The sequence below is a fragment of the Hetaerina americana genome, unplaced genomic scaffold (genome assembly GCF_022747635.1).
Source record: "Hetaerina americana unplaced genomic scaffold, ioHetAmer1.1.p SCAF_3, whole genome shotgun sequence".
Taxonomy (NCBI): Eukaryota; Metazoa; Arthropoda; class Insecta; order Odonata; family Calopterygidae; genus Hetaerina; species Hetaerina americana.
In genome coordinates, this window is record NW_027286874.1 from 64875446 (window position 1) to 64899367 (window position 23922).

Genomic DNA, 23922 nt, shown 5'->3' on the forward strand with positions numbered 1-23922 from the left:
ATCTCCTTTTATTTTAAAATGTCAGCCATCTTTGCATTAAAATGAATAGCTAATTTTCATGCCCCATTCTCGTATCATCATGCTCTAAAACTAACTCTTTTCAATGTAGAATAAGGCTTTTTACATTAAGGTACTGTGAAATGAATTCTAGGCTAAGCTTAGAAGGAAATATGAAAAATCTTAATGGTCGTAGTTTGTATGATATGGTGTAGTGGCCTATGTAAAAGTGTAGCAGAGTAGCGGTTTATGATCCATTGATGGGCCATAGTTTAAAACAATGCCTCTATCAGCCTGTGCCCCTTGGAAATTCTCTCCTAGCTTTTGGGATTAGAAGTTGTGCATAGGCAATTCTTCTGTCACAGATCATCTTGAAGTAAGATATGGTTTTAGTCCTTCATTTTGAAGATCCACACAAAATTAGATAAAAAGTTGCACATGATAAATATTATGGTCCCTGACGTGGTTCCCGTGAAACCAACACAACAATTGGTCTGACGAGAGATTTGCAACTAATTATTACGGCCATTGGAATTTTCTTTCCCCATTCTTATTTAATTGAGAGGCCGTAGAGCTCATTATTTCTTGGAATTGACATTAACTAGATTAGAATGGAGGGCTGCAGTAAACCAATCCTATGATTGAAATACTGATGATGATGATTGCATTTGAACTGGAATTCATGAATTATGCTTCAGAACATGGAAATTAGGCAGCTGTAAGGCATTTTGGCCCAGTGATGATGAATTTCCAGGATTCTGCAATAAATTGATATTAATGCATGTGTAGTAGCTAATTTTTTATGTGACAATTCAATTTTATTCGTATTACATGTTAACATCAAAATATTTTCTTTTTTGTCTGATCCAAGTACATATTTTTGCTAATGCCGACCTGAAAAAATCAGGGTGCGAAATATGATTTATTATTGAAAACTAGATGCTTTAGAATATAAATAATTGTACTCCACAGTATTTTAAACGTTGAAAATTGTTTAATAATCATTTGAATATTCATACATAAATTATTGGAGTAATAGATGACAATAAATAATTTATATATGAACAGTATATATTGTTGGAGTGAAACATTGTCTAAAATACTATAAATATTAATTTAACATTCAAATAAAGCATTTGAACCAGTTCTCTTTCAAGTTCAATACAGATATAACAACAGAGCTACTTTTCAACTGTCCAATTAGAATTTTAATCTGGTCATTCTACATAGGTAACAAGGGCATTATTTTTTTAACGATCTGAATATAATACTCATTTGGTATATGTTACTAGCATTGGCAGCTTATTTAAACTATAAGAGCAGTCAGTGTGCATATTTATATTTTTCCGCTGACAAAGCAAGCTTTCGTATATTGCTGAGACACCCAGCTGATGATTCTTGCAACTTCTCATCTTCTGATCCAATTGTCTCCAGTAAATACTAGTGATAGATGGAGAAAACATAAATTTTAAATTCATTAACTGAATTTGCAAATAACACTAACTTATTTTGTTGATTATAAATTTATTGGTAGTATATGGTTTTGGTGTTTGCTCTTCATCAATATTTATTATATGATAAGAGAATGACATGTACAGAAACAAAATTTAGGAAATGGATTTATTTTCTTTAGTTTTTCAGTTCTGCTGAAGATGCATGCCTGAATAAGTTCATACATGCGAGGGTAGTTTGAAAGGTTCTCGTATCACCACTGGCACATCGAGTTTCCCACTAAGTAATAGGTATATCTTTGTGAGTAAACACACAATGCATCAGTGCTCTGGGAAGAGATCTGTAGTGTGGACACCTCTCTTGTTGTTCGTAGAGATTTGTGTAGATGGAAAAAAATTTTATTTGAGCAGTGATTAAACACTTCGTAAAGAAAGGTATGAAAGCAAATTAAATCCATGTTGACTTTCAGAACACTCTGAGAGACCCGGCTCTTTCATATTCAACTGTTGCCTCGTGGACAAATGAGTTAAAGTTTGGATGGGACATCTTAGATGATGATCCACATAGTGGTCGGTCATAATGTGCCATTACCCCATAAATTATTGCTCAAGTGCATAAAATAGTCATTGAGGATTGCCGACTGAAAGTGTGAGAAATCATTGAAGCAGTAGGAATGTCTTTTGAATGGGCATATCACATTTTAACTGTGGACTGCAACAGATACACGAAAAAAGGCCAGGTTTGGCAAGGAAGAAAGTCATAATTCATCAAGACGATGCATGCCCACCCACAAGTGTCATTGCCATGACAAAATTACATGAATTAAGATGCCAATTGTTGCTACACCCGCCTTAAGTGGCTCCATCAGATTTCCATCTCTTCCCCAAGGTCAAAATTTTCCTTGATGGGTGGAGATTCTCTTCAAATGAAACTAACATCTGAAGTAGACTAGTATTTTGTAGACCTGAAGGAATCTAATTTTTGAGATGGGATGAAAACTTTGGAACATCGCTGGACCAAGCAAATTTGTGTACAGGGAGACTACATTTAAAAATAAAATAGTTTCACTGAGGTAAGTCATTTTTTGTATTCCGTTCCGAGAACTTTTCAAATTACCCGCATACATATACCCACTGAATGGAGTGGAACCTATAATAATGAGCACTCACTAGGAGGCACCTCTATCATGTGAATAAGAAGTGGATTCTCTGAATGGAGCCATTTAGGAACATTAATAAATACATTTCTTTCTAATGGCAATTCTCCATAGTGGCCATGGCCATTCTCCCCATTTACCCAATATGTACTTCCCATTAGTGGTTAGTCAGAGGGTAAAGTGAATGACATGCTGATCAATGCCAAAAGACTGCTGGCTTTAATGCCAAAATTATTATCAAAGATGAAGATATTGAGACTTGTCGATAATGGAAGTAAGGATGAAGATGTCCTCCAATTAGTCCCTATGTAATAAGTATTTGTGCAGAATGATGAAGACAGCCTTAAATTATTTAGGGAAATGAAAATAAACTTAGGCAAAGAAAACAGCAATTAAATGGTACAAGACTATAAATGACTTGAGGAAAAATGATTAATATGTATTTTGTTTCCATTCACATCTATGTTTATAAAAAGCCAATCTACAATTGCACTGTGACATTAAACCAATTTATGAATTTATAAAATTTTTAAGTATCCGCAACTCTCCCTGCTCACCGTGGGCCACCTCCCTATAATGATCAAATTTTATTTTCCTGCTTTCTGTCATTTTAGAATGACACTGAGTTAAATGTTGGATTATTCTTTGTGTTAGATGAAAGCATTACTGTGACGCATTTGTACTTTCAGTAGTATCTAGTGAACAGACTATTTTGCTAAAGCTTAAAAGTTTTAAATTACACTAGAATCATTCAGACCAATACACAGTTTTTATTCATATTTACCTGGACAACACCACTTTGATGCATTGTCACACAGTTGAATGCATCGCCGGAGAGGCTATTCAAAGCATGCGCCGTAGAACGGTGAACCAAAGGATCAGATGAAGCCATGTATCCAACCAATGGAGTAATTGCACCAAGTCGTCCAAAATCTCTACAGTTATTTCCCCATTGGCAGCAGTTAGCTATAGCTTCAGCAAGGTGTTGACGCAGAAGGTCATCAGTCTGTTCAAAATTATATGGCACTTGATGAAACCTATTTTTTCTGGTGTATGCACTCACTGTGCACCAATCAAATCTTCCAAATGACTAAGAATGAAAGATTTCAATTTCCTACTTCATTTTTGTACATGCTTTTTACCAGATATAATGAATTCAAATGATGCATTATTTAAATAATTTGGAGAGAGGGTAGAGCATTTGATGTAACATTTTTCATTGCAACGATCTCTTGATCAATAAGCAGAGCATTCAAACTATTCTGCACCTAATTTAAGCACCTGAAAGCATTTCCATTTTTTTTTAAATTAAGGTTTTTTATCACTCTAGGTTTTCATGATTGACCCATTCAACTTCAAACTTGTAAATCTTAATTTCATAAACCTCAAATTATAATGGTGAAAGAGGTTACTCATTTTTTTTCAATTATTCTGATGAATTTCAGCTTTCTATTGCAGAAACTCAAACATCATACTCCTCATAAAGTTCAATGCAGACTAATGTCATTGCAAAGAATGTTAACCAGCTCTGCACAGCACTAATTTTAATTGAAAACTTGTAGTGAAAATGATCAATTGAATGAAATTACTTGATTGTGCACAGGCAAGAAGTATATGTAAATGTGCTTTTATGTGTAGATTCAGAAGAGGACAATATATTTGTGAATTTGGAAATGCTATATACAAATTTTTAACCAAATTCCAAGGAAAAGCGCTGCATTTATAAGAGTTATCGTAATATGAATATTTGAAATAGATTGTAGACAAGCTGGCAAAGAAGCAGAGGGGCAGGAAGTGAGGTAAAACCTAACCTATTCCGAATAAAATATTTCTCTTTAAAGTTATTTACTGTGCTCCAAGCGTGTGTGCTGTATTTAGTAAAATAGTATTACCTGAATAATTTTATGGCTGTTAGTCTTTGAGAAAGCATTAACAAAATATCCAATCATACCTATGAAATTCAGCTATTCATGTAGTTGAATAGTTGCAATTCATTAGTTGGCATTTTCCAGTATAATTGTCGTAGGAAGGGCATATTAACATGGTATGATTTTCAAGGTTGCTTCATGAAAATATTTCCATGTGAACTAGACATCATTGCCCATGCTATGACACCATTGCTCATGGTTTAGGAACAAATGTTGCTAACTTACTAGTGATTTGCATGAGTCCAATAAAATGATTTTGAAAATATAAATACATAAAATTTAATTTCAAATGACGTAACATCTCAATAATGTAAATAAAAGTTCTTATATTCTTAAAGCACATAAACTTTGAGCACAGCTTTTGATAATTTTTATCTTGATTGAGGAAGCATTTTATCTTGAAAAAGTGTTTAATTTTAAAGCAGTTATATATAAAAAAAATGCTGCAAGGCAAGCTTTAGTTTTTATGTATAATATCATTAAGGATTAATGGAAAGGACTGTTAAACCAACTTATAGATTATCACACCCAATAAAACCCTGTTATGATGTTTGAACAAATAATATCGATCCAATACTCAAGTTGTGAAACACATAATATTGTCAAAACTTGGGTCACCCTTGGATAATCTGACATAGTTTAAGTGCAGTTAGGCTCATATATCACCAAGTAGGTTCCTTCATCAGATTCAAAGTCATTATTGAATACCTTGTTTTACATATAATCACAGTTTTCATACACCAATCATCTTTTGCTTCTCCTGATATTGTCATGTAGGTATTTTTTCCTGATTCACAACCTTACAATTGGGTCGACAATGATAAAAAAACTCTAGAATTTTGAAATTTGAATTTTATATTTTAAAATCATTTTGCTTTCAATGTTATTCTTTTGCATATCTTCATTAATTTTACTCCAACAAAACATTGCAACAGGGTTCCACATAAGTAATATAAAGCCAGAAAGGTTATATTATCAAATAAGCTAATCAAGGTAAGTTATATAAATAAGCTATTATGTATGTACATGCGAAGTTATTGTGCATAAATTGACAGAAAAATTCATTAGAGGATGTCAAAAAAAGAAATAGGCCAATCAATATTAGTAATTAGGATTGGAGAAGTTCCCTGTCACCTCCCGGGAGCCTTGGTCATCCCTCTTCTTATCAACCTGTTCTCTTTTTCTTCTGCTTTTCTTTGGATCCTTTTCCATTCTACTTGACACCTACAGTGAGCAAATAGTTAGTTCCTGAATGAATTTATCAGCAGTATTTATTTTTTCAATGAGCTAAGACCAGATGATGTCTCTGCATAGAAAATATTGTATGAAGAAAATTGAAGAGCACTACGAGGTGGATGCTCATTGAAAGGCTCATCTTAGACCTCTTGAATAACATTAGCTATGAAAGAACCATTTTAAGAGATTTTTCATTATTTTTATAGAAATAATAAGCATAATTCAAGCACTGGAAATGTTGACTTGACAGACCATATTTTCTCTCCCCTTAGGATTATACATGTTTGAAACGTGTCCTGTAGTGCATTCAATAGCTTCATGGATTAAGGCCTTGACTATGAATCAGAGAGTCTCAGATACAAATTCAGGGGATGACTCTGGACACCCCAAGGTGTATCACGACTGTGGTTTGTAACTCATCTAATTTCACATGCTATTCAACATAACACAATTTTATGACAAAAATACCCCAAATTTTAATCGCTAATAAAACTTAAAATAAAGTTTCCCATTTACTTACCATTTTCACCATAGAACATTTATTTGATATTACCACTGTGAATGACAGATTGAAATAGAAAACAAGATGCACTTCAATGCACACAGAGGAAAGATTAAAAAGATACATTGGGTCGATATATAATAAACCTAGTGTGAGATGAGGGAAGCAAGTTAACATAAATTATTTCCACAATGTACCGGTTGACAGGAGGATTGATAAAAGAAAAGGATTATAACGAGGACATCCCAGTAAGAGTCTTCATTCTTAAAAATCACTTAGTTCATGTAAGCCAATTGCACATCAGAATTAGACTAACAGCACTTTGAGTGAGAAGGGATCAGTTCAAGGAAAATGAACTTCTCTGAGTAGACTCAAACAATAAGTATTCAGTTATTCCCAACTTACAGATTTCCTTTTGAAGAGCTGAAGGAAAGTGAACATTTAAGATTCCCAGGATACTCTCCTTCTTAATGGATTCCCAGTTTCCTGGTGTGATTCCCACAATTGGTCTTCAGCCTTACAATAACTTTTCCTGATAGCTACAAACTGCCACAGTGGGCAGATAATGAAAAAACATTCCAAATAGTTGTGACCACATTGGAATGTGAATCACGCAATCCAAATACTTGAGGCAAAGAAACGGTCCAAGTAATTCATTTAATATTTACCCATGCAAATTTTGACTGCAGTAAAGCCACATTTTTGCAAGTGAAAACAATGTTTTATAACTTTATAAGCAGAATAAAATTTGGGGAGCTTAGTTAGGTCTGGAAAACATAAAACAGAAAGAAGTAAATCCTTAGGTAAGAATTCTCACATCAAAAAGGCACTATGACTGATGAATCCAAGTGGAGTAACTGTTCCTCCTAAGGAGGAAAATATGGCAGATTTTCAAAAATTAATGCATAAATATAATGAAACTGTTGAAAGAAAACAATTCATCATGACATTATGAGTGAAAAAGAACCTGAGAAAAATTAATAACTGCATCAAAAGAAATAATCTATTTTTTAATTATCTAATTTCAGGACCATATAGACTTACCTTCTTTCATGTGAGAAAAACCATGGAGAGAATAATGATTCAATCAAGAATTCATTATTTAAGCAATATTTTAGGAAACGCTACTTATTTCACCTATAAATATCTAGAGAAAAACATAGCTCTCTTTATTGATGAAATATTAAAATGAAATTACATACTGACTATTTAATTACACTCCTCAATAATATACAATATATGTAGTTATGGTGGTTACCAAGTAAGATTCTTTATATACAAGAGGTTGCTGAGGCAACACTTTATGTCGCTAAACAAGGATAACGGTAAACAAACCTCCATGTAGTTAAAACTATAAATAGATACATCACAGTATACCAACTCTTATACATTCTTAGCACTATACATTTGCCCTTTAGCAGCAAATGCTTCCATAATTCATGAGTGAGTACCTAAATTTGCTGTTACTGCAACTTTTTAAATATTCCTAATTTGAGTACTTTATAATACAAATGACAATATTTACCCAAATACCTACAATATTACTTCATCACAGGGGTTTTCATATGGTAAAATGGTTACCATACCTTTTAGAGGTATTTCTAAAGAAAATAATAAACTAACTGAACTTAAATGTGCTCAAACATAATTTTCAAACCAGCAAACATTATGTATCTAAACATATAGTGAAAATAGTAGTGATTGCCTATTCATCATATATCTCAAACACTCATTTGGCATAGGTACTTGAGAATTTGAATTTTCTCAGAAATCAGGCAGTGTTCAAGGAAAGAAGATTTTTATTTTAGGATGTATTTTTACCATAACTAATGGAGACTTTTGTATGGTATAAGTGGAGTAATTATTCTCTCCTTTATATAAGCTCTAAAAAACACTGCTAGGAAGAAATATAGGTCAGATAAGTAGCTAATAATTCTTTCAGAACTAAAAAAATATTAATCAATCATGGCAATTACAATCACCCATGTGCCAGCTGTTTCATTGCATTAAAAAATGCACTATATCAACAAACACATAGTCATTTTCCGAACTTAATGAACCCCAAATACTGTTCCAGATTTCGGGGAAAGGAAAATCTGGGAACTCATGCCATATCTCTGCAAATTCCACTGACCCATGAAATGTGTCCCAAATTATTCCCTTGCGAGGAACAATTCAATTTATTAACTTCATTTGTGCTCCTCGCAGTGTCCATGTATAATACAATGGATTTTTAAAATCTATTCATCTCCATTTATGTTCCCCTCAGTTCCTCTTAGGTTTGGAGTATGTTGCTTTCGGGATATTTCCTCATGGAAATTGCATGGAATACATGGGGAAATTTTAACAGAGTGTAAAATGTAACGCTCTGCTAATTTAATGTTGTCCATAAATATGATAAGATAAAATAATTTTTGCTAGTTTTTAATCTTGTGTACTGTGTCTTCTAAAATCAAGACAAAAATGGCTTATTCCATGTGGTTATTACTAACATAAATAATCCTTATTTTACAGGATGTGTTCCAAAGTAATGCAATTGCATTTCCAGCACCGCTCCTATTGGTCGGAGTGGATTCAAATTACTCGGAATAGGTGGAAAGCGATGCTAAGCTTTGCCGCAAAACCAGTCTCAGTGCTCTCCAAGCTGTAGAAGTGGCAGGATGCCAGTTATTGTAAACCTCTACGTGCCGACCATGTCACAAAAGACCAACCGAGTGGAAATTTCAAATGAACTTTGGCAATTGATTGAAAATGAACCTGATTATTTGGACAAAGTCATCACTGGTGATGAAACCTGAGTTTTTGAATATGACCCAGAAACAAAACGTCAAAGCTCTAAGTGGCACACCGACCAGTCCCCCAAGCCCAAAAAGGCAAAAGCCAAAAGATTGAGCAAATCAAAAGTAAAAATAATGCTCATTGTCTTTTTCGATAGTAAAGGAATGGTCCATAAGGATTTTGTTCCTCAAGGACAGACAGTTAACGCTGCCCACAACGTGGATCTGCTGGAGACACTGTGAAAAATAGTCATCAGGATGAGAAAAGACATCTCTGGTACCTGACATTTCCATCACAACAACGCGCCTTGAAAGGAACCCATTTTTTATATCTAGAAGAGATCCAATCAGCCGTGACGAAGACCTTGCGAGAGGTCCCCGAAGATGCCATCCAGGGCACATACCGGTCATGGTATAGTCGCTGGAAAAAATGTGTAGAGGCCCAAGGACAGTACTTTGAAGAATTTTAAGTGTTTGTGCAAATCTGTTCAATAAATTAATAAAAAAAATAATTGCATTACTTTCGGAACGCACCCTGTATGAGGCCCTATAATTTATAGCGTACTTTTCAATTAAAAAAAATGTTTTCATCATTTTAATCAGAGATTGAACAGGTAGACAGAATCGTATTGGACTTACATCTAGTTATAAGTTATCATGTTAAGTAGTTACTTACAGATAAAACGAGCTCAGACAAAAGGGGAACGACTCCATGATCTGTGATCACTGCTAAGTTTTCACGGTCAAGAGCAATAATTGACAAAGCAGCACAAACAGATGCCAGTACTCTGTTATCAGGCGATCGTAGCAGCCCAACTATTAGCTCCAAACCACCAACAAAACTGCGCACCATTTCTCCTGAGTCCTGTGTATTTTTAAAAACGAGTCTTAATCAGTAAGAATGCTCAAATTCAATGATATGAGTTGTTGACAAACCAGATACGTATGGGCCTTAAATAGACATAATGCAATGGCTTAGTTGGATCAACTTTTGATTCAAATGATCTAATGGTGATTTAAAAAATTTTACAAACGGTTTAAAAAATACTTATTATACTCCATACATTGAAAATACTTCATGAAAAATAAATGCCAGTGAATGCCACCATCAAAAAATGAATGTAAAGGAATAAAAAATTTAGAACTAATACTTTCAGTCAATTATTATTCAAGTTAGATGTGATCAATCTTAGGGATTTAGGATAGCAATAGAAAAAAATGCTATTTCTCTATATTCTCATCATCACATCTCTTACTCTTGAGAGTGAATATTCCATATGATATATTCACAGAAAGTTAATAGATGATTATAAATGGAGGCATTCAAATTTTAGTAACTAACACAAGAATACAATCATTAAATTCATTGATAACTGTCATTCCCTATAGCAGGAGTCAGTTGGCAGGATTAGAGATAGCGACCCCTGAAGAAGTATCTAAACACAAAGGATAATTCCATATTTTGTTAAAAAGTAGATTAAAGTAGAACTTCCTTTTGTAATTCCATATAAAAAAACCATAAACACAGTTATTAACCCAAAGGTTGGTTTGTAGGTGATGGTAGAGTTCACCCAGCACTAAGCCCGATGGCGTGTGAAATTCACACTTCAGGGTAGGGGGGCCAGTTCCTTTCCCTGTGCTGGTTATGGTTTCCCAGGAGGACCTGGTACCCAAAAAATCACATCTTGGGTGGAGCTGCAGGTGCCCAGAGTGCCTTGCCTGGGAATCAAACCCGGGACCCTGCGGTCAGCAGTCCAATGCTCTACCCCCTGGACTACCGCGACCCTAAGTACTACTATTTTACCTATAGTCACGGTAGTAACTATAGGTAAATAATTTCCCAAGATTTCATTTATCAAATGAAACCTTTTCAGTTTGAAAATGGGAAAGAGTGCCCAAAAATTGTGCCCAGACTACTCCAACTATAATTCATGTCTGAATTCAGGGATGGATGGATGTAGGTGAAAGAGCACATGGAGAGCTTGCCCTTCCCTCGAAGAAAGGGAGGGAAAATAATTCAATGCAGAATTTGAAGAGAAAGAAATTTCTTGTTTAGTCCTCAGACAAATTTAAATTAATTGACTAAACAATAACAATTTTAACCACTTTGTCATGGCAGTGTCTTAAATATTTGTTCTCTTCCCATACTTCCTCCTAGCATTAATCTATTTTTTTAATTTAGGAGCATTTAATTAAAGACAATAACTGAGGGAATCGTAGAGATAATATGCATTGGACAACATAAAGAAATATAGATAATTTTCTCAGCTGATAATGACTGATAAATTATGGTATAAAACAAAGGAATGATTGGTTTTGACAGTGAGAATAACAGAGTTAGGTTGTCTTATTCTTCATTACATAATCATAAGAATAGCAATGATATGACGCATGGCTAGCTTCTAAAGCTCTTTACTCAGTGAATTAATTTTTTATTCATAGAAAAACGGATATGATTTTCTGATCTGCTATTTTGTGTTGTATGTGCTGATATGCATGATATGTCCAATAAGTTTTGTTTGACGGGTTCCATTTTATGCCTACTTAATGACCAATAAAAATACTATCATTATTACATAGATATTTGAAATTGGTCTCTGCCTGTCACTCAGATCTTTCCATTAGAAATATCATCCTTCAGTAAACAATATCCTGTCTAATTAGTACATCAATGGAACTGAATATGAAGAAGGAATTGTTCTCAAGCCTTGATGAATTCTTAATCAACACTCTTGCCTTTGCATTCTGGATACAAGGACAGAGGGCAGCTGCAGCAGCAGCTTGAACAGCAGGGTATGGTCTCTTGAGCATTGACCAAACCATGCGTACACCATCAAGCTCTTCTATTATCTCCATGGACTCCAATTCTCTGGCTGCTTCACCCAATGCCATAGCTGCATTCTCGAGTAGAGCCGCATTTGTCCCACCGGAAAGGAGAGAAACAAGAGGTGGTATCCCACCTGCGGCTCTCAGGGCAGCTCTATTTGAAGGAAACCGAGCACACTCTGCCACAGCACCTACCACATTCGTGAGGACCTGTCAGGGAAATTGAAACAAGTTTCTGAGGGAATAGCACGTCATGGCACAGCCATAAATATACAGTGCACAACTGGAGCTGAAATTTTTATGGAGAACTTCCAAATGTTCAGGAAAATAGTTGAGACTTCCACGTGGAGATCGAAAGAAGATTGTGATTGAAATAATTTTTCTCCATTGAAGTTACAACTTTCACAGCCTCTTACACACATTCATACAAACGTTTCACAAAGTCACTAAAATTTTTTTGCAAAGGTTTATTTTCTAGGGCAAGTTGAATTCAGCTTAAAGCAAAAAATAAAAATAAAAATTCATTGCTATTTGAAACGGTGGCCAGGCACTTTAAAGAGTAAGCTGCCCAAACTAAAGCTCCCCCTTTTATGTTGCTTTCAGATGTATGTGTGTTAATGTATGAATTTAGCATTGTATTGTGGATGCTTATGTCAAACGTGAACTCTATAAACGAATGCTAACAATCATTATATATTTTCCATTGAAGAATTCCTGGAACATCTGAATTTCCATGAAATACTGGTGATATGAGCTAATTAAATTGGTAAGCATGGGGTTGAGGAAAGAAATGCTCGATTATATATATATTTTTTACACTAAGTATAGCAGTCATCCTCCTCTTGTCTACCATATACTGTTGTATTGTCTACCATATACTGTATGTATCTCTGAGATTAAAGCAGGCCAAGCATAGTTGAAATACTCTCTTCAGTATGAAGTACCTTCAACCCACATAATTATTTCTATAAACTATTTCAAGGCTAAAATATAATAATATTTGACTTGTTTATAAGTGGGATACAAGAAAGTCATTTTGCAAATTTATCGGAAAAAAATGCAAAAATAACTGACAATTGAATAAATGAAAATATTTAATTCTATAAAACATACAGCTCCCTTCTCACTACATTCTCAATATCCTATGGGGTATATAGAGTCTTTCAATGCTGCTGGCTGGTATATTGCACCAATGATTTTGAGAAAGTCACCTTATTGTGTGATACTACTATACACAAAACTTAAGCTTTAATTCATAATAAAAGGCAAGACATTTCTTGATTTATACTCAAAGATAATCTATTCACTTTAAGGTATTTCACAGCTTTTTCTGGTAGTTTTTGGAAATGAGGCCTGCACAAATATTTTCTGCATAAATTTAATAAACAATAAGGTAGACGAAAAGTGATTAACATGGTTCAATTATTTTCTGAGTTCAACAAAAATAATTAAAAAAAAATTTATTTACATGAATATTAATTATGGAAAATCTGGATATCACAATTTGAATTTTTTTAATTCTCTGACCTTCTTCATGTTTTTGCGGCCATGAAAAAACATAATAATAGAAGGGGAAACTCATTTTACACTATTGCGGCTCACAATCATGTCCTTTTCTTCAAAAATTGATAGCATTATGGTACATATATATTTACTTACATCCTCATTTTCTTCCACCATTAGGAGGTCAACCATTGTGTCAATAACTTGAAGTTCTTCAAACTGACGAACATTTTCTGGGGATATTGCACATTTCCATATTGCACCCGTTACAGCAGCCAACAATGATTTTAATCCTCGAAAGGATGAATCGCTTGCTATCTTTATGAGTGGTTCAAGGCCTCCATGATGACGAACAAGATCTCTTGTCACCTCATCTTCTGCACACTGCGATGCAAAAGAAAACAAATATGGAGGGCTCAAAAGGCACAGAGCATGCAATCATCGCCAATGATTATTATCTATACCTGCACATGATGCATATAGTTTACAAATTGGATGTTTATGTATCAGCAATATTTTTATGACTGACTATAAGCAGACCATTAGCGGCAGATTTTGTTTAAATGCATGTTTCACTAACATGGTTGAATCATGGTTAACACCTTATTCCTGTAACCCAACCATTACTTCCTATCCTTCATTTTACCCTTACCCCCACCAATTCCCTAAGGACTGTCCTCTCCAATTGGTTGATTAGTCAACATATCCAGCACAAATTTGCAACAATACACAGTTTAGCATAAAACTGCATGTCCAACAACATTATTTAATTTCATCAACCTACTTGTGATTGACAGATTATAAATATATGGACTGCATTCAATATGAGACACCTACGACACAATATAACAAACATAATGTTAATACTCTTAAAAGTCAATGAATAGCTTTGGGTGGCAATACAATAGAAGTTGCATAAATAATGTATGCACATATCATAATCTACACGATGAAATGAATAGGAGCTATATAAAGTATAAATGAAAAAAATTATGATAGAAGTGACATGCATATTTCAATTTAAGGAGTGCAACTGATAAGCAATACTGTCACGGATGTGTGAAATTTCTAAAGTGTATGACTGTCACTATATCACTCACTTTAAATATAGCAGAGGCACAGTGTCTTTTTAACTCCGTAGTTCCATCAGCAAGATATTCCACAAGACCTTCAATCATGCCTTCTGTTTGGATTGCGAGTTGGTAGCTTTTCTGAAAACATAATTGCAATTGAATTTTAACACTCTATAGTATTCTTATCAATTTTACAAAGTAATAACTCTTCATTACAATCAAAATATTCCAGAGATGTTCATCATTTCTGGAACCAGGGACAGTTAAAAATGTATCATGGAAACATCTGTTTCACAGATATGCCCTATTGATGGGTCAAAACATTTTGTCTCGAGCCTAGCATGAAAGTCTATTAATACAATAATATTCAAGTATTTAGGATATCTTTTGGCCATTCGATACTTTAAGTAGTTGGGAATTACTATTTCAGAGTGATTAATCAAAAATTCTCACCAATCTTAAGGGAATGGTTTGTATACTAACCTGTGAAGCACACTGTTGGACAATCGCGACAATTGGTACGACAACATCTGGGTGAAGTTTAGCTTTCAATAGTCTTGCCAGTAACCTAACAACACCAGCTTGCCTCATAGCTTCTTGATTACGACCTGTGCGGGATAGAGACCAGAGAGCCCTTGCTCCAGCTCTTGAGACAGCCAGAGAATCAAGTTCAGAGGGGCATAGGTCTTTTGGATCCTTAGCCAGTATGGAGGCAGAGGCAGTATCAAGTAGATCGACCTAAGTAAAAATAATTTCGGCATATTCCTCAACTCAACCTCATATTACTTCTAATGATATTAAATTTTATAAATTGGAAAACAAAATATTTTCCATAACAAAGGCATGAATGAATATGTTCAGTTTTCTAAGGGTTGGCTAATAGCAAAACTTATTTTGGGAGGCCATAAATTAGGCAATGCATTAATGCTAATGGTACAACAAATGTTAGAATCATAGTGTGGTTTATTCATTCTGAAATAATTGATGTTTTTAGCTAAAATATCATACACACCAGTCTTGGAATACCATAAGATTGGCGGACAAGTCTACAAGCTTTCTTCACCCTCCCTACATTTGCCAGAGTCTCAGCAGCTAGAATTTGCAATTCCTTATAAGGCTGGGCAAGCGTCACCACCAGCAGAGGGACAATTCCTAAATCTGTTAAATTCCTTCTCACATCTACATGGCCAGATATGTCTTTAAGAACTTTCAGTGCAGCAATCTGGGAAATTCAGAGTTCAAAATAAAATGACATTAATGCGAATGCTACTAATTAAAATTCTCTCCACTGATATATTCTAAGTCTTCTGCTTCATGTTAAAAACATTAAAAATTACCCATATTTTACATGAGTAATCCTTTGCATGAGGAGAAGAGATATTTACCTTGCATTTCAAGTCCTTCGTCTCCAGGAGATTGATAAGAACTTCTAAACCACCTATATCAATAATGGCAGAAATATTTGCTTGCTGAGTCAAATCATGCTGTTTGAGACAACAGAGGGCAATGATTGTTGCAGTTTGATTGCCAGCCTGAAAAATAATAGAATACAATGAAATGAATCAACCAAAATCACAGAGACCAACCTGTGGGTTGGACAGTTTATTTCCTACAGGTATATGTGTGCCAATAATTATGATTTATTATTGCAAGGGACATGTATTAGAATATAAATTTATTGAACTTCATAATATCTCACATTGCTTAACAATTATTTGAACATTCAAGGATAGATCCCACAAAGTCCTTGTTTTCAGCAAACATTACTTGGGTTTTAGCTGGGAAATCCAGGGGAATCACTGCGATATGAACGCAAGACAGTACAGCAACTGAACTCTCTACCATCTAACCTAAGCCACTAAGGTACCTTCCCACATCAGATGCACAGGATGACAGAGTCAATTTAGTCTATCAACAGAATTTCTGCGCGTATGAACATAAGAGTAACGGGAAGGTGAGAGTTGTGATTTGAGGGACTGGAAGTGTCATATTTATTTATCGACTTAATTGGGCAAGGTTTTGACTTTTAGTCCCTTCTTTCACCTAACCCTTACATTACAGACATTACATTTAAGACAATTACATACAACCAAGCTTTAGATGGAGGAAAATCCTCTTAGGCAGGAATCGAACCCGCAACCTCTGGGTTGGTAGGCGAGGAGGTTACCCCACTGCCACGAGGGCCGGCTAAGATAGAGAAGTATGCCATAGAGAAAGGATAAGAAGAGGTGATGAGATGGAGGGTTACAGTCTTGAGAACAGGGAAGATAAGAATAGTGTTAAGAGAACAATTGGTTCGGGTTGAGGTTTGAGTACTGGTATAAACTAGAGAGAGAGAGGTATTTTATTCGAAAATTCTATTTGAACTTCTGCATATAAAGGTAGAATGAGCAGAATCAGGATGGGCCACTCCCTGTAACTGAGGGTGTTTCTCTGAAAAATTTTGATCTATTTCATCTGCATCAAGTCTTTCAAGGCTTTCAAAATTCCAAAGACTTTTTCTCACCTCCATAAGATTCTAGCCCATCCTATGTCTCCCTCACTTCCTGCGTCCTTGCTCTACTTTCTTGCCATCTTTATTCATTCTCCCCTGAGAACCGCTGTCAATTTCTTCTTTCATCCTTTCTGACCTTTTCTTTGCTTGCTTTTTAATTTGCATGACTTCTTGTAGCTTCTCATTCCACCACATCTGTCTTGTGGGGCATCTCTTTCCTGAAGAAATTCCTAATATGCATTTCTACTCCACCCCTCAAAAGGATCTAACTCTTCTCACTTCGCCATTCTGAAGTCTATGCTATCTTTTTAGGTGTACATAATACCCTTTCCCTAAACTGCACCTTCAATTATATTTTTTTTATTTTTTAATCCTAAATGTTACCCATGCTGTAGAATCCTCTCCTACCTTCCTTTATTTCACAATCCAGTCTATGCTGCACAGCTACATAAATCTAAAAAAATCACCACTTCTCGAATTAAAAATAATGACATTACCATGCATATGTATTTTTTACTGTGTTACTTGGTGAAACAAAGCCAGCTTTATTTTTGTCTAACTCACCTGTACATTGTTCCTTCACTCTTGGGAGACAAAATATACATACATAAATTTCTGCAGCCTTGTGCTTTATCTGAGGAATTTATCCATCATCATTCACATTCACTTATTTTTAACATACTGTCAATAAATCTAAAAATAAAAACACGGCAGATAGGTTTAAAACTCAACTTAAGAAGCTGCTATTTATCAAGTGTTATCAAAGTGTAGATAAGTTCAAGGGTGATGAGGGAGGATTGCCCCTTTCAAGATCTTGCATATAAATATTCAATATGCTAGAAACAAAATTTCTGAATTAGAAATACTAGTAGTCGACAATCAACCCGATTTTCTGTGTTTATCCGAAAATTGGCTGTTAAACCAGGAATTGCCATCCTTTAAATTCTCAGGTTACAGGGTTCTTGATGTGTTCTGCCGATCCAACTGTAAAAATGGTAGTGTCATATTGCTTTCAAAGGAAATATATGAGTATCCCATTAATGTTGTTCCCTACAAACATTTCTTAGATGAGCACAGTTTTGAATGCTCTGTGATGACTTTAATTATTAACAAATTTTCTGTGACCCATTTTTCTTTATACAGGTCACCCATGGGAAACTTCCCTTTGTTTTTGGATAAATTTGTCAGTATTTTAGAAGCTATAGTTTTTAAGTAGCCCAATGGGATGATAATTATTCCTGGTGATCTTAACATAGACATGTTGGCTAACACAACCAATAAAACTGAATTTTTTAATATTCTTCAATCTTATAACTTGTGCGTACATAATAAGGTACCCACTTGCATAACTACACATTCTTCTGCCTCACTTGATGCTTTCATTTCTAATTTTGATGATAATGAAGTAACAACTCGGACAATACCCTTACATCTTTCAGACCACTACCCCATTTAATGCTAACACTCCTTTGGGTGTTTATGCCACTCTATCTTTCAATACTAGCTCTAATATTAATCATTTTATGAGTCTCTTGTGGCTTAAGGAGTGAGTGGCACGATGTGTATAACACTGCCTCTTTTGATGAAACTTTGATAATTTTTATACTAAATTTCTGCACTACTTTAATGTGCCATATCCTGTTCAGGGCAAAAAAAGGACCAAGTTTCCTGAGTGTACACCTTGGATAAGTAATGAAATACATTTCATGGCTCAATGTGTTAAAGAGCTGGCCCTTTCCAGTAAAACTAAGAGCAAACCTAAGTCTGAATATGTAGAAAGGAAAAAGCATCACCATCAAATGTTACAGTCAGCTAAATGTTGTTATAATGACCATAGGATCATTAACTCTGACAATAAATCTAGAGAAATCTGGAAAATTATTAAAATCTCCAGAAACAAACCCAGGAAGCAGTCTCAAATTCAGATTAATGATTCATCAGGAATTATTATATCGGACTTCCGAACTTGCCTGTAACTTTGTGAATCACTTTCAACCTTCTTCTATTGCTAAGCAAAGCAACTCTCCTAATTAGAAACCATTGCCGCTACCCTCTTAAAGTCTCTATTTCTCTATCCCCTCACAAAATCTGAACTGAAAAATAAAGTGCCAAATCTAGGTACAAAACGAAGCTCTGGTTTCAATAGAATTCCCAGGTACATTATTAAGCAATCTATTGACTTGAAGAATGATCTGGTACTTTCCCGGCGAATAATGTTTTCCAAGATTATTCGGGTCTCCCACCTGGTCCACGTTCGTAGGTTTGCCGACGTTTCGATGGCCGAGCCGTCCGATGTCCGAGGCCGATGGATGACTCGGCCATCAAAACGTCGGCAAACCTACGAACGTGGACCCGGTGGGAGACCCGAATAATCTTGGAAAACAATCTATCGACTTCATTATGCAACCTCTTCATTTTCTCATAAATGAATCTTTCCGATTAGGAGTGTTTTCATCCCCTCTGAAGGTGTCAAAAGTCATTCCACTTTGTAAAAGCAAGGGTGATAGACACGATGTTAAATCCTACTGTCCAATTGCTCTGCTTAACCAACTAAGCAAAATATTTGAGAGGGCATTCTATGTTAGGTTAATTTCTTACCTAGAGGTTTCTTATCTCCTTTCACCATCTCAGTCTGGTTTTAAGGAACATAAATCTACATCTTCTGCTACCTATCAGTTAATAACCCAGACTTTAAATGCTCTAGATAAAAAAATGGAAGTTGCTGCAATGTTTTTTGATTTCTCAAAAGCTTTTGACTGGGTTGACCACCAATTACTTCTCAAGAAACTCAACAGGGTGGGTATTCGTGGCATAAGTAATGCTTGAATTAAATCCTACCTATTTGATAGAATAGAACCCATGGTTATTTCTAAAAATGGTGCATCTTTTGTTTCCCCAAGTAAGGCCCTTAATCGGGGTGTTCCTCAAGGCTCTGTTCTAGGGCCTGTGTTGTTTCTTTCTTAAATAAATGACCTTGCTGATAGTTTTCAACACATAAATGGCGCTACCACCTTGTTATATGCTGTTGACATCATTATTATCCTTATACCGCCTAATTTTGATGAATTTACATAAAGCGAAAACAGGTTAGTCACACTTAATTTTCATAATGTCATAATAATTTCCTAGATTTGAATATAGAAAAGTCTCACCTAATATACTTTGCAAATAAAAATAAAGCAAGCAAAGTACTTTCTATTGAAGTTGATGGGAAGGTGATCCCACAAGTACAAAATAAAAAATTTTTGGGTTTCTATGTCAATTTTCAAATCTCTTGGGATGAACACATAAACACTTTAACTAGTAAGTTAAGCTCAGCCTGCTTCTTAATGAGGCCGATTAGATCCACTGTTTCAAAAGTTATTCTCTGTGCACTCTCCTACAGAGAATTTTATGCTCACACAGGCTATAGTATCATTTACTGCGATTTGTCATCAAAGGCCTTAGCCATTTTTAAGGTCCAAAAAAGATCCATTCGGTTCATGGCTTTTGCTAAACACAATTCCCTTTGCCGTCCCTTGTTTAAAAAATTGGATGTATTTCCAGTGCCATGTATTTATATTTTTCATGTAGTAGTATGATACATACAAAAGAAATCTATCTGAGTATGTGAAAAATTGCAATATCCAAAGATATTCTAAAAGGCAGAATGGCAGTTGCACGTTTTATAAGTACGCACAAAAAATGCAGGTGCTGGTTCAAATTTTACGTGCCTTCAACTTTATAATAAACTCCCAACTAAGATTGAGACCCAAAAAAGCATGGCTGCATTTAAAGTCAATCTGCTTAGGTTCTTAAAATTAAAAATGTTTTACTCAAGTAATGAATTTCTTTATAATGCAAGATATGTGTCTTGTATCAATTGTAGGTATTTTGTTACTTTACCCTGACGTGCCCTACAGGTGTATATTAAGTGTAACAGTTGTAACAACATGATCGCTGGACAAATAAAATGTATTACTATTATTGCTGCCATGTCGAAAGCTATATATTATCCTCCATTTATTCTCCATCCTTATTCCTCCCTCATATATAGTTTCCTTAAAGACAATTTCAAAATCTCAGGACAAAGGCGCCTTAGAGATGCTAAATACTGCCTTTCCTAGGTGCCTGCCCAAGATGCCATTAATCTAAAATAACGAGGCGCATTGTATGTATGTGTTGAAAGTCAGCGCTTTTTCTACCTTTAGGTACATTTTAAGTAACATATACCTAGTTCCTTACAATATTTCTTCTGTGATGCTTTTCAAATTCCCATCTACAAATAATTTTTTAACATTTCATATATATTTTATAATAGTTGCTATCATCATGTGTCCTTTTCTGTAGCTGTCGGATTATGAGGAGAATGAATGAAAAGAAAACAGCTTTTCTGCCATTCATTCTCATCTAGCCTCAATCAAGAATTATAAGAACCTGCTTTAACTATAGTAATATGAACAAATCATCTCCCATGATTTAGTACCAGTTATATCTGTGCATACCTTAGCATATTTTACTAGTTTTTGAATATTCCAATATTCTGATGAGACTTCTGTAGGCCTTGTTGATGGTGGAGCTTCTGCTTCACCCTCCTCTTTTTCTTCTTCTTGTGAATCCTCACCATCATTACTGTCAGATGACGATTCCGAAGAGGACTCTTCAGATTGCCTTCTAATTTCATCATTGTCGCTGGAAAATTGTAAAAGAAAATAAGCATTGGGGTAAGATATGAAAACTTAAGAACCACTCTGCCAAGTTCTTTTTACTTATTAGTTTTCCAGTCAGTCTGGCAGGGATATATATATACATACATATATATATATATATATATATATATATATATATATATATATATATATATATATATATATATATATATATATATATATATATATATATATATATATATATATATATATATATATATATATATATTTATATATATCTCCTTTATAATAAAAATATAGATATGAGAGATAATAACTTTCTAGAAGATCTATTAGTTTTAAAGCTTGAAGGTAGATTACTACTTACCTAGGAACTCAAAGTTCAAAGTGGGGTAAAAGCAGGTACCCACCACTTTTCATGTAAATTAGTTGAAAAATAGTTTGGCAGAATGACTTGGCATACAAATTTTTAACTTATAGTAATTTTCAGAACTGTTTATTGCCAAGTTTGAATATATCCCACTGAAACTCATGGAAGATTCTATAACTTTTCTGGGGAACCCTCTGAATTAACCACCTACTCTGTGACCTTTCTTATCCCTTTCCTTTTCACGTTTTATCCCTTCCTGACTTGTGGCATTAGCCAACTAATCTCATTTGTGCTTTGTTTAGAAATGTAAACTGTTTACGTCTATTGGAGTTTTTCATTTATTCAACCTACTCTGTTGAAAATGCTCACTTTCATAAAATATTCTCCACCATCCACTATCACATCTGATCCTTGAAAGAAATTCTTCCACCCTAGTTCCCAAAATGGACTTCCCTTCCTAATTGGTTTGGAGAGATTCCTTTCACTTACTGATAATTTATATTCTCCAAATATCTTTGAAAGCTTAATGTCCAGCCAATACTGTTGTTTTAAGGGTATATTTCATGGTGTATGGGGGTCTTAGTAGTGGCAGATATTTATGATTTTCAGTTTATTTTGTAATTCAGCTGTCACTTTAAGTAAGCAAAAATTAGAAATATAAACTAACACAAACTTCACTTTTACAGAGAGGTTAAAATAATTGATAATTCACTGACCACGGTGTTTGAAAACAGACAAAGTTAATAACTAGCTGAATCACACAAAAATATGGTAACTTTCAGTTTATAATTATTCTCTCCAAAGATGCAATAGGATCTTACTTAATATTCCTGTTTCTCAAAATTGCAATGTTTTTTCATATTTACGTTCAAATGATCTTCTTCCAACATAAACAGGTGCCTATATAATACTTTTACAATCCGGCAAGTTTTTCTTGCTATCAAATTCACCTTGTTTTTAGAAAAACTTTTTTATCTTCTCCAGGGACTTTTCTAATGCCATTACTTTTAAATGTTGCCTTTTTGATTTTTCTTTTGCCATTCATCTCAGCCAATTTTTTTTGCCATTTCTCAAATTAGTACAGGAAAATCGTTAAATCTGAAAACCCAAAATGAACATTTTATTCCATGCCTTAATATGAAAGAAAGCCATCGACCTTACGAAATAAGAGTCAGTTTCTTATAAATCTTCCCAGATGCAAATATTGTACTAATTCTGTAATTTTAGGATGATGTGTTCATTGGCAATGCCATACTCAGGCTAAAAAAGAGTGGCGTACTACTTACTTGTTTACAAAAATTAAATATATACATATATTCTCATCAGGTTAATGACAATACAACTTTTACTTCTTGGAAAATGGGCTCAAATGATGGTAACTTATGGCAGGCTTTGAGGCAAATATCCTCTTTCACCTCGCAATCGGAAATTTAAGACGATATTGATCAAACAATCAGCGTGTAAGTCAACCTTCCTATGCTTTCTGTTACTTTCAAAACGTTTCACCACAAACATAAGTTTTTAAGAAGATAATTCATCAGGTTAAGAAAATACGTTTAAGGTGATTGGGAGAAGTGAACATATCATTTAACTTTTCACGATGAAACAATTGGCTCCTGTGTAGAGTTGAAATTTGCTATTTCGCGGGTTAGTTGTTTCTATTGCGAATGGGTAACACACATTAAAGGATATTTCAAATGGGTTTGCAACTATTGGGAAGAAAAAATACTTTCAAAAGTGTACACAGTAATTGCCATACAAATATTTATATCCAACATAACTAATATTTAGTTCATTAAACAAACGTGAACATGGTGATAAATTTAGTAAAATGGTCGATCAATAGATAACGCTAGTGCGGCTCATTTTCATCGTGTCAGTTTGTGATTATTCCAAAACTGGCCACAGTGGCTCCATGGCTCTGTCACAAATGTTGAGGAAGCGTCGAATCACGTTCGA

General features: G+C 34.5%; 1 protein-coding gene across 1 annotated transcript; it reads right to left on the bottom strand.

The window, feature by feature from the left end:
• Nucleotides 1-1097: 1097 nt before the first annotated feature.
• Nucleotides 1098-23017, bottom strand: gudu (Armadillo repeat-containing protein gudu). Its single transcript, XM_071588100.1, has 11 exons — nt 22914-23017; nt 21429-21615; nt 15836-15982; nt 15463-15672; nt 14934-15188; nt 14478-14588; nt 13534-13761; nt 11785-12084; nt 9725-9913; nt 3390-3611; nt 1098-1437 (listed from the first exon to the last, which is right to left on the bottom strand). Exons 1-11 carry the CDS (start codon nt 23006-23008, stop codon nt 1321-1323), a joined length of 2061 nt encoding a protein of 686 aa, XP_071444201.1. The 5' UTR covers nt 23009-23017; the 3' UTR covers nt 1098-1320.
• Nucleotides 23018-23922: the final 905 nt, after the last annotated feature.

Bases quoted from the DNA above. Each gene is read 5' to 3' on its own strand.
- gudu (XM_071588100.1), bottom strand. From the start codon at position 23,008: ATGAATGGCAAAAGAAAAATCAAAAAGGCAACATTTAAAAGTAATGGC. The intron at 21,616-22,913 runs GTGAATTTGATA...ACAATTTTCCAG, and splicing joins AAAGTTTTTCTAAAAACAAG to CGACAATGATGAAATTAGAA. The intron at 3,612-9,724 runs GTAAGTAACTAC...AATTTTGAACAG, and splicing joins TGTCTGAGCTCGTTTTATCT to ACTGATGACCTTCTGCGTCA.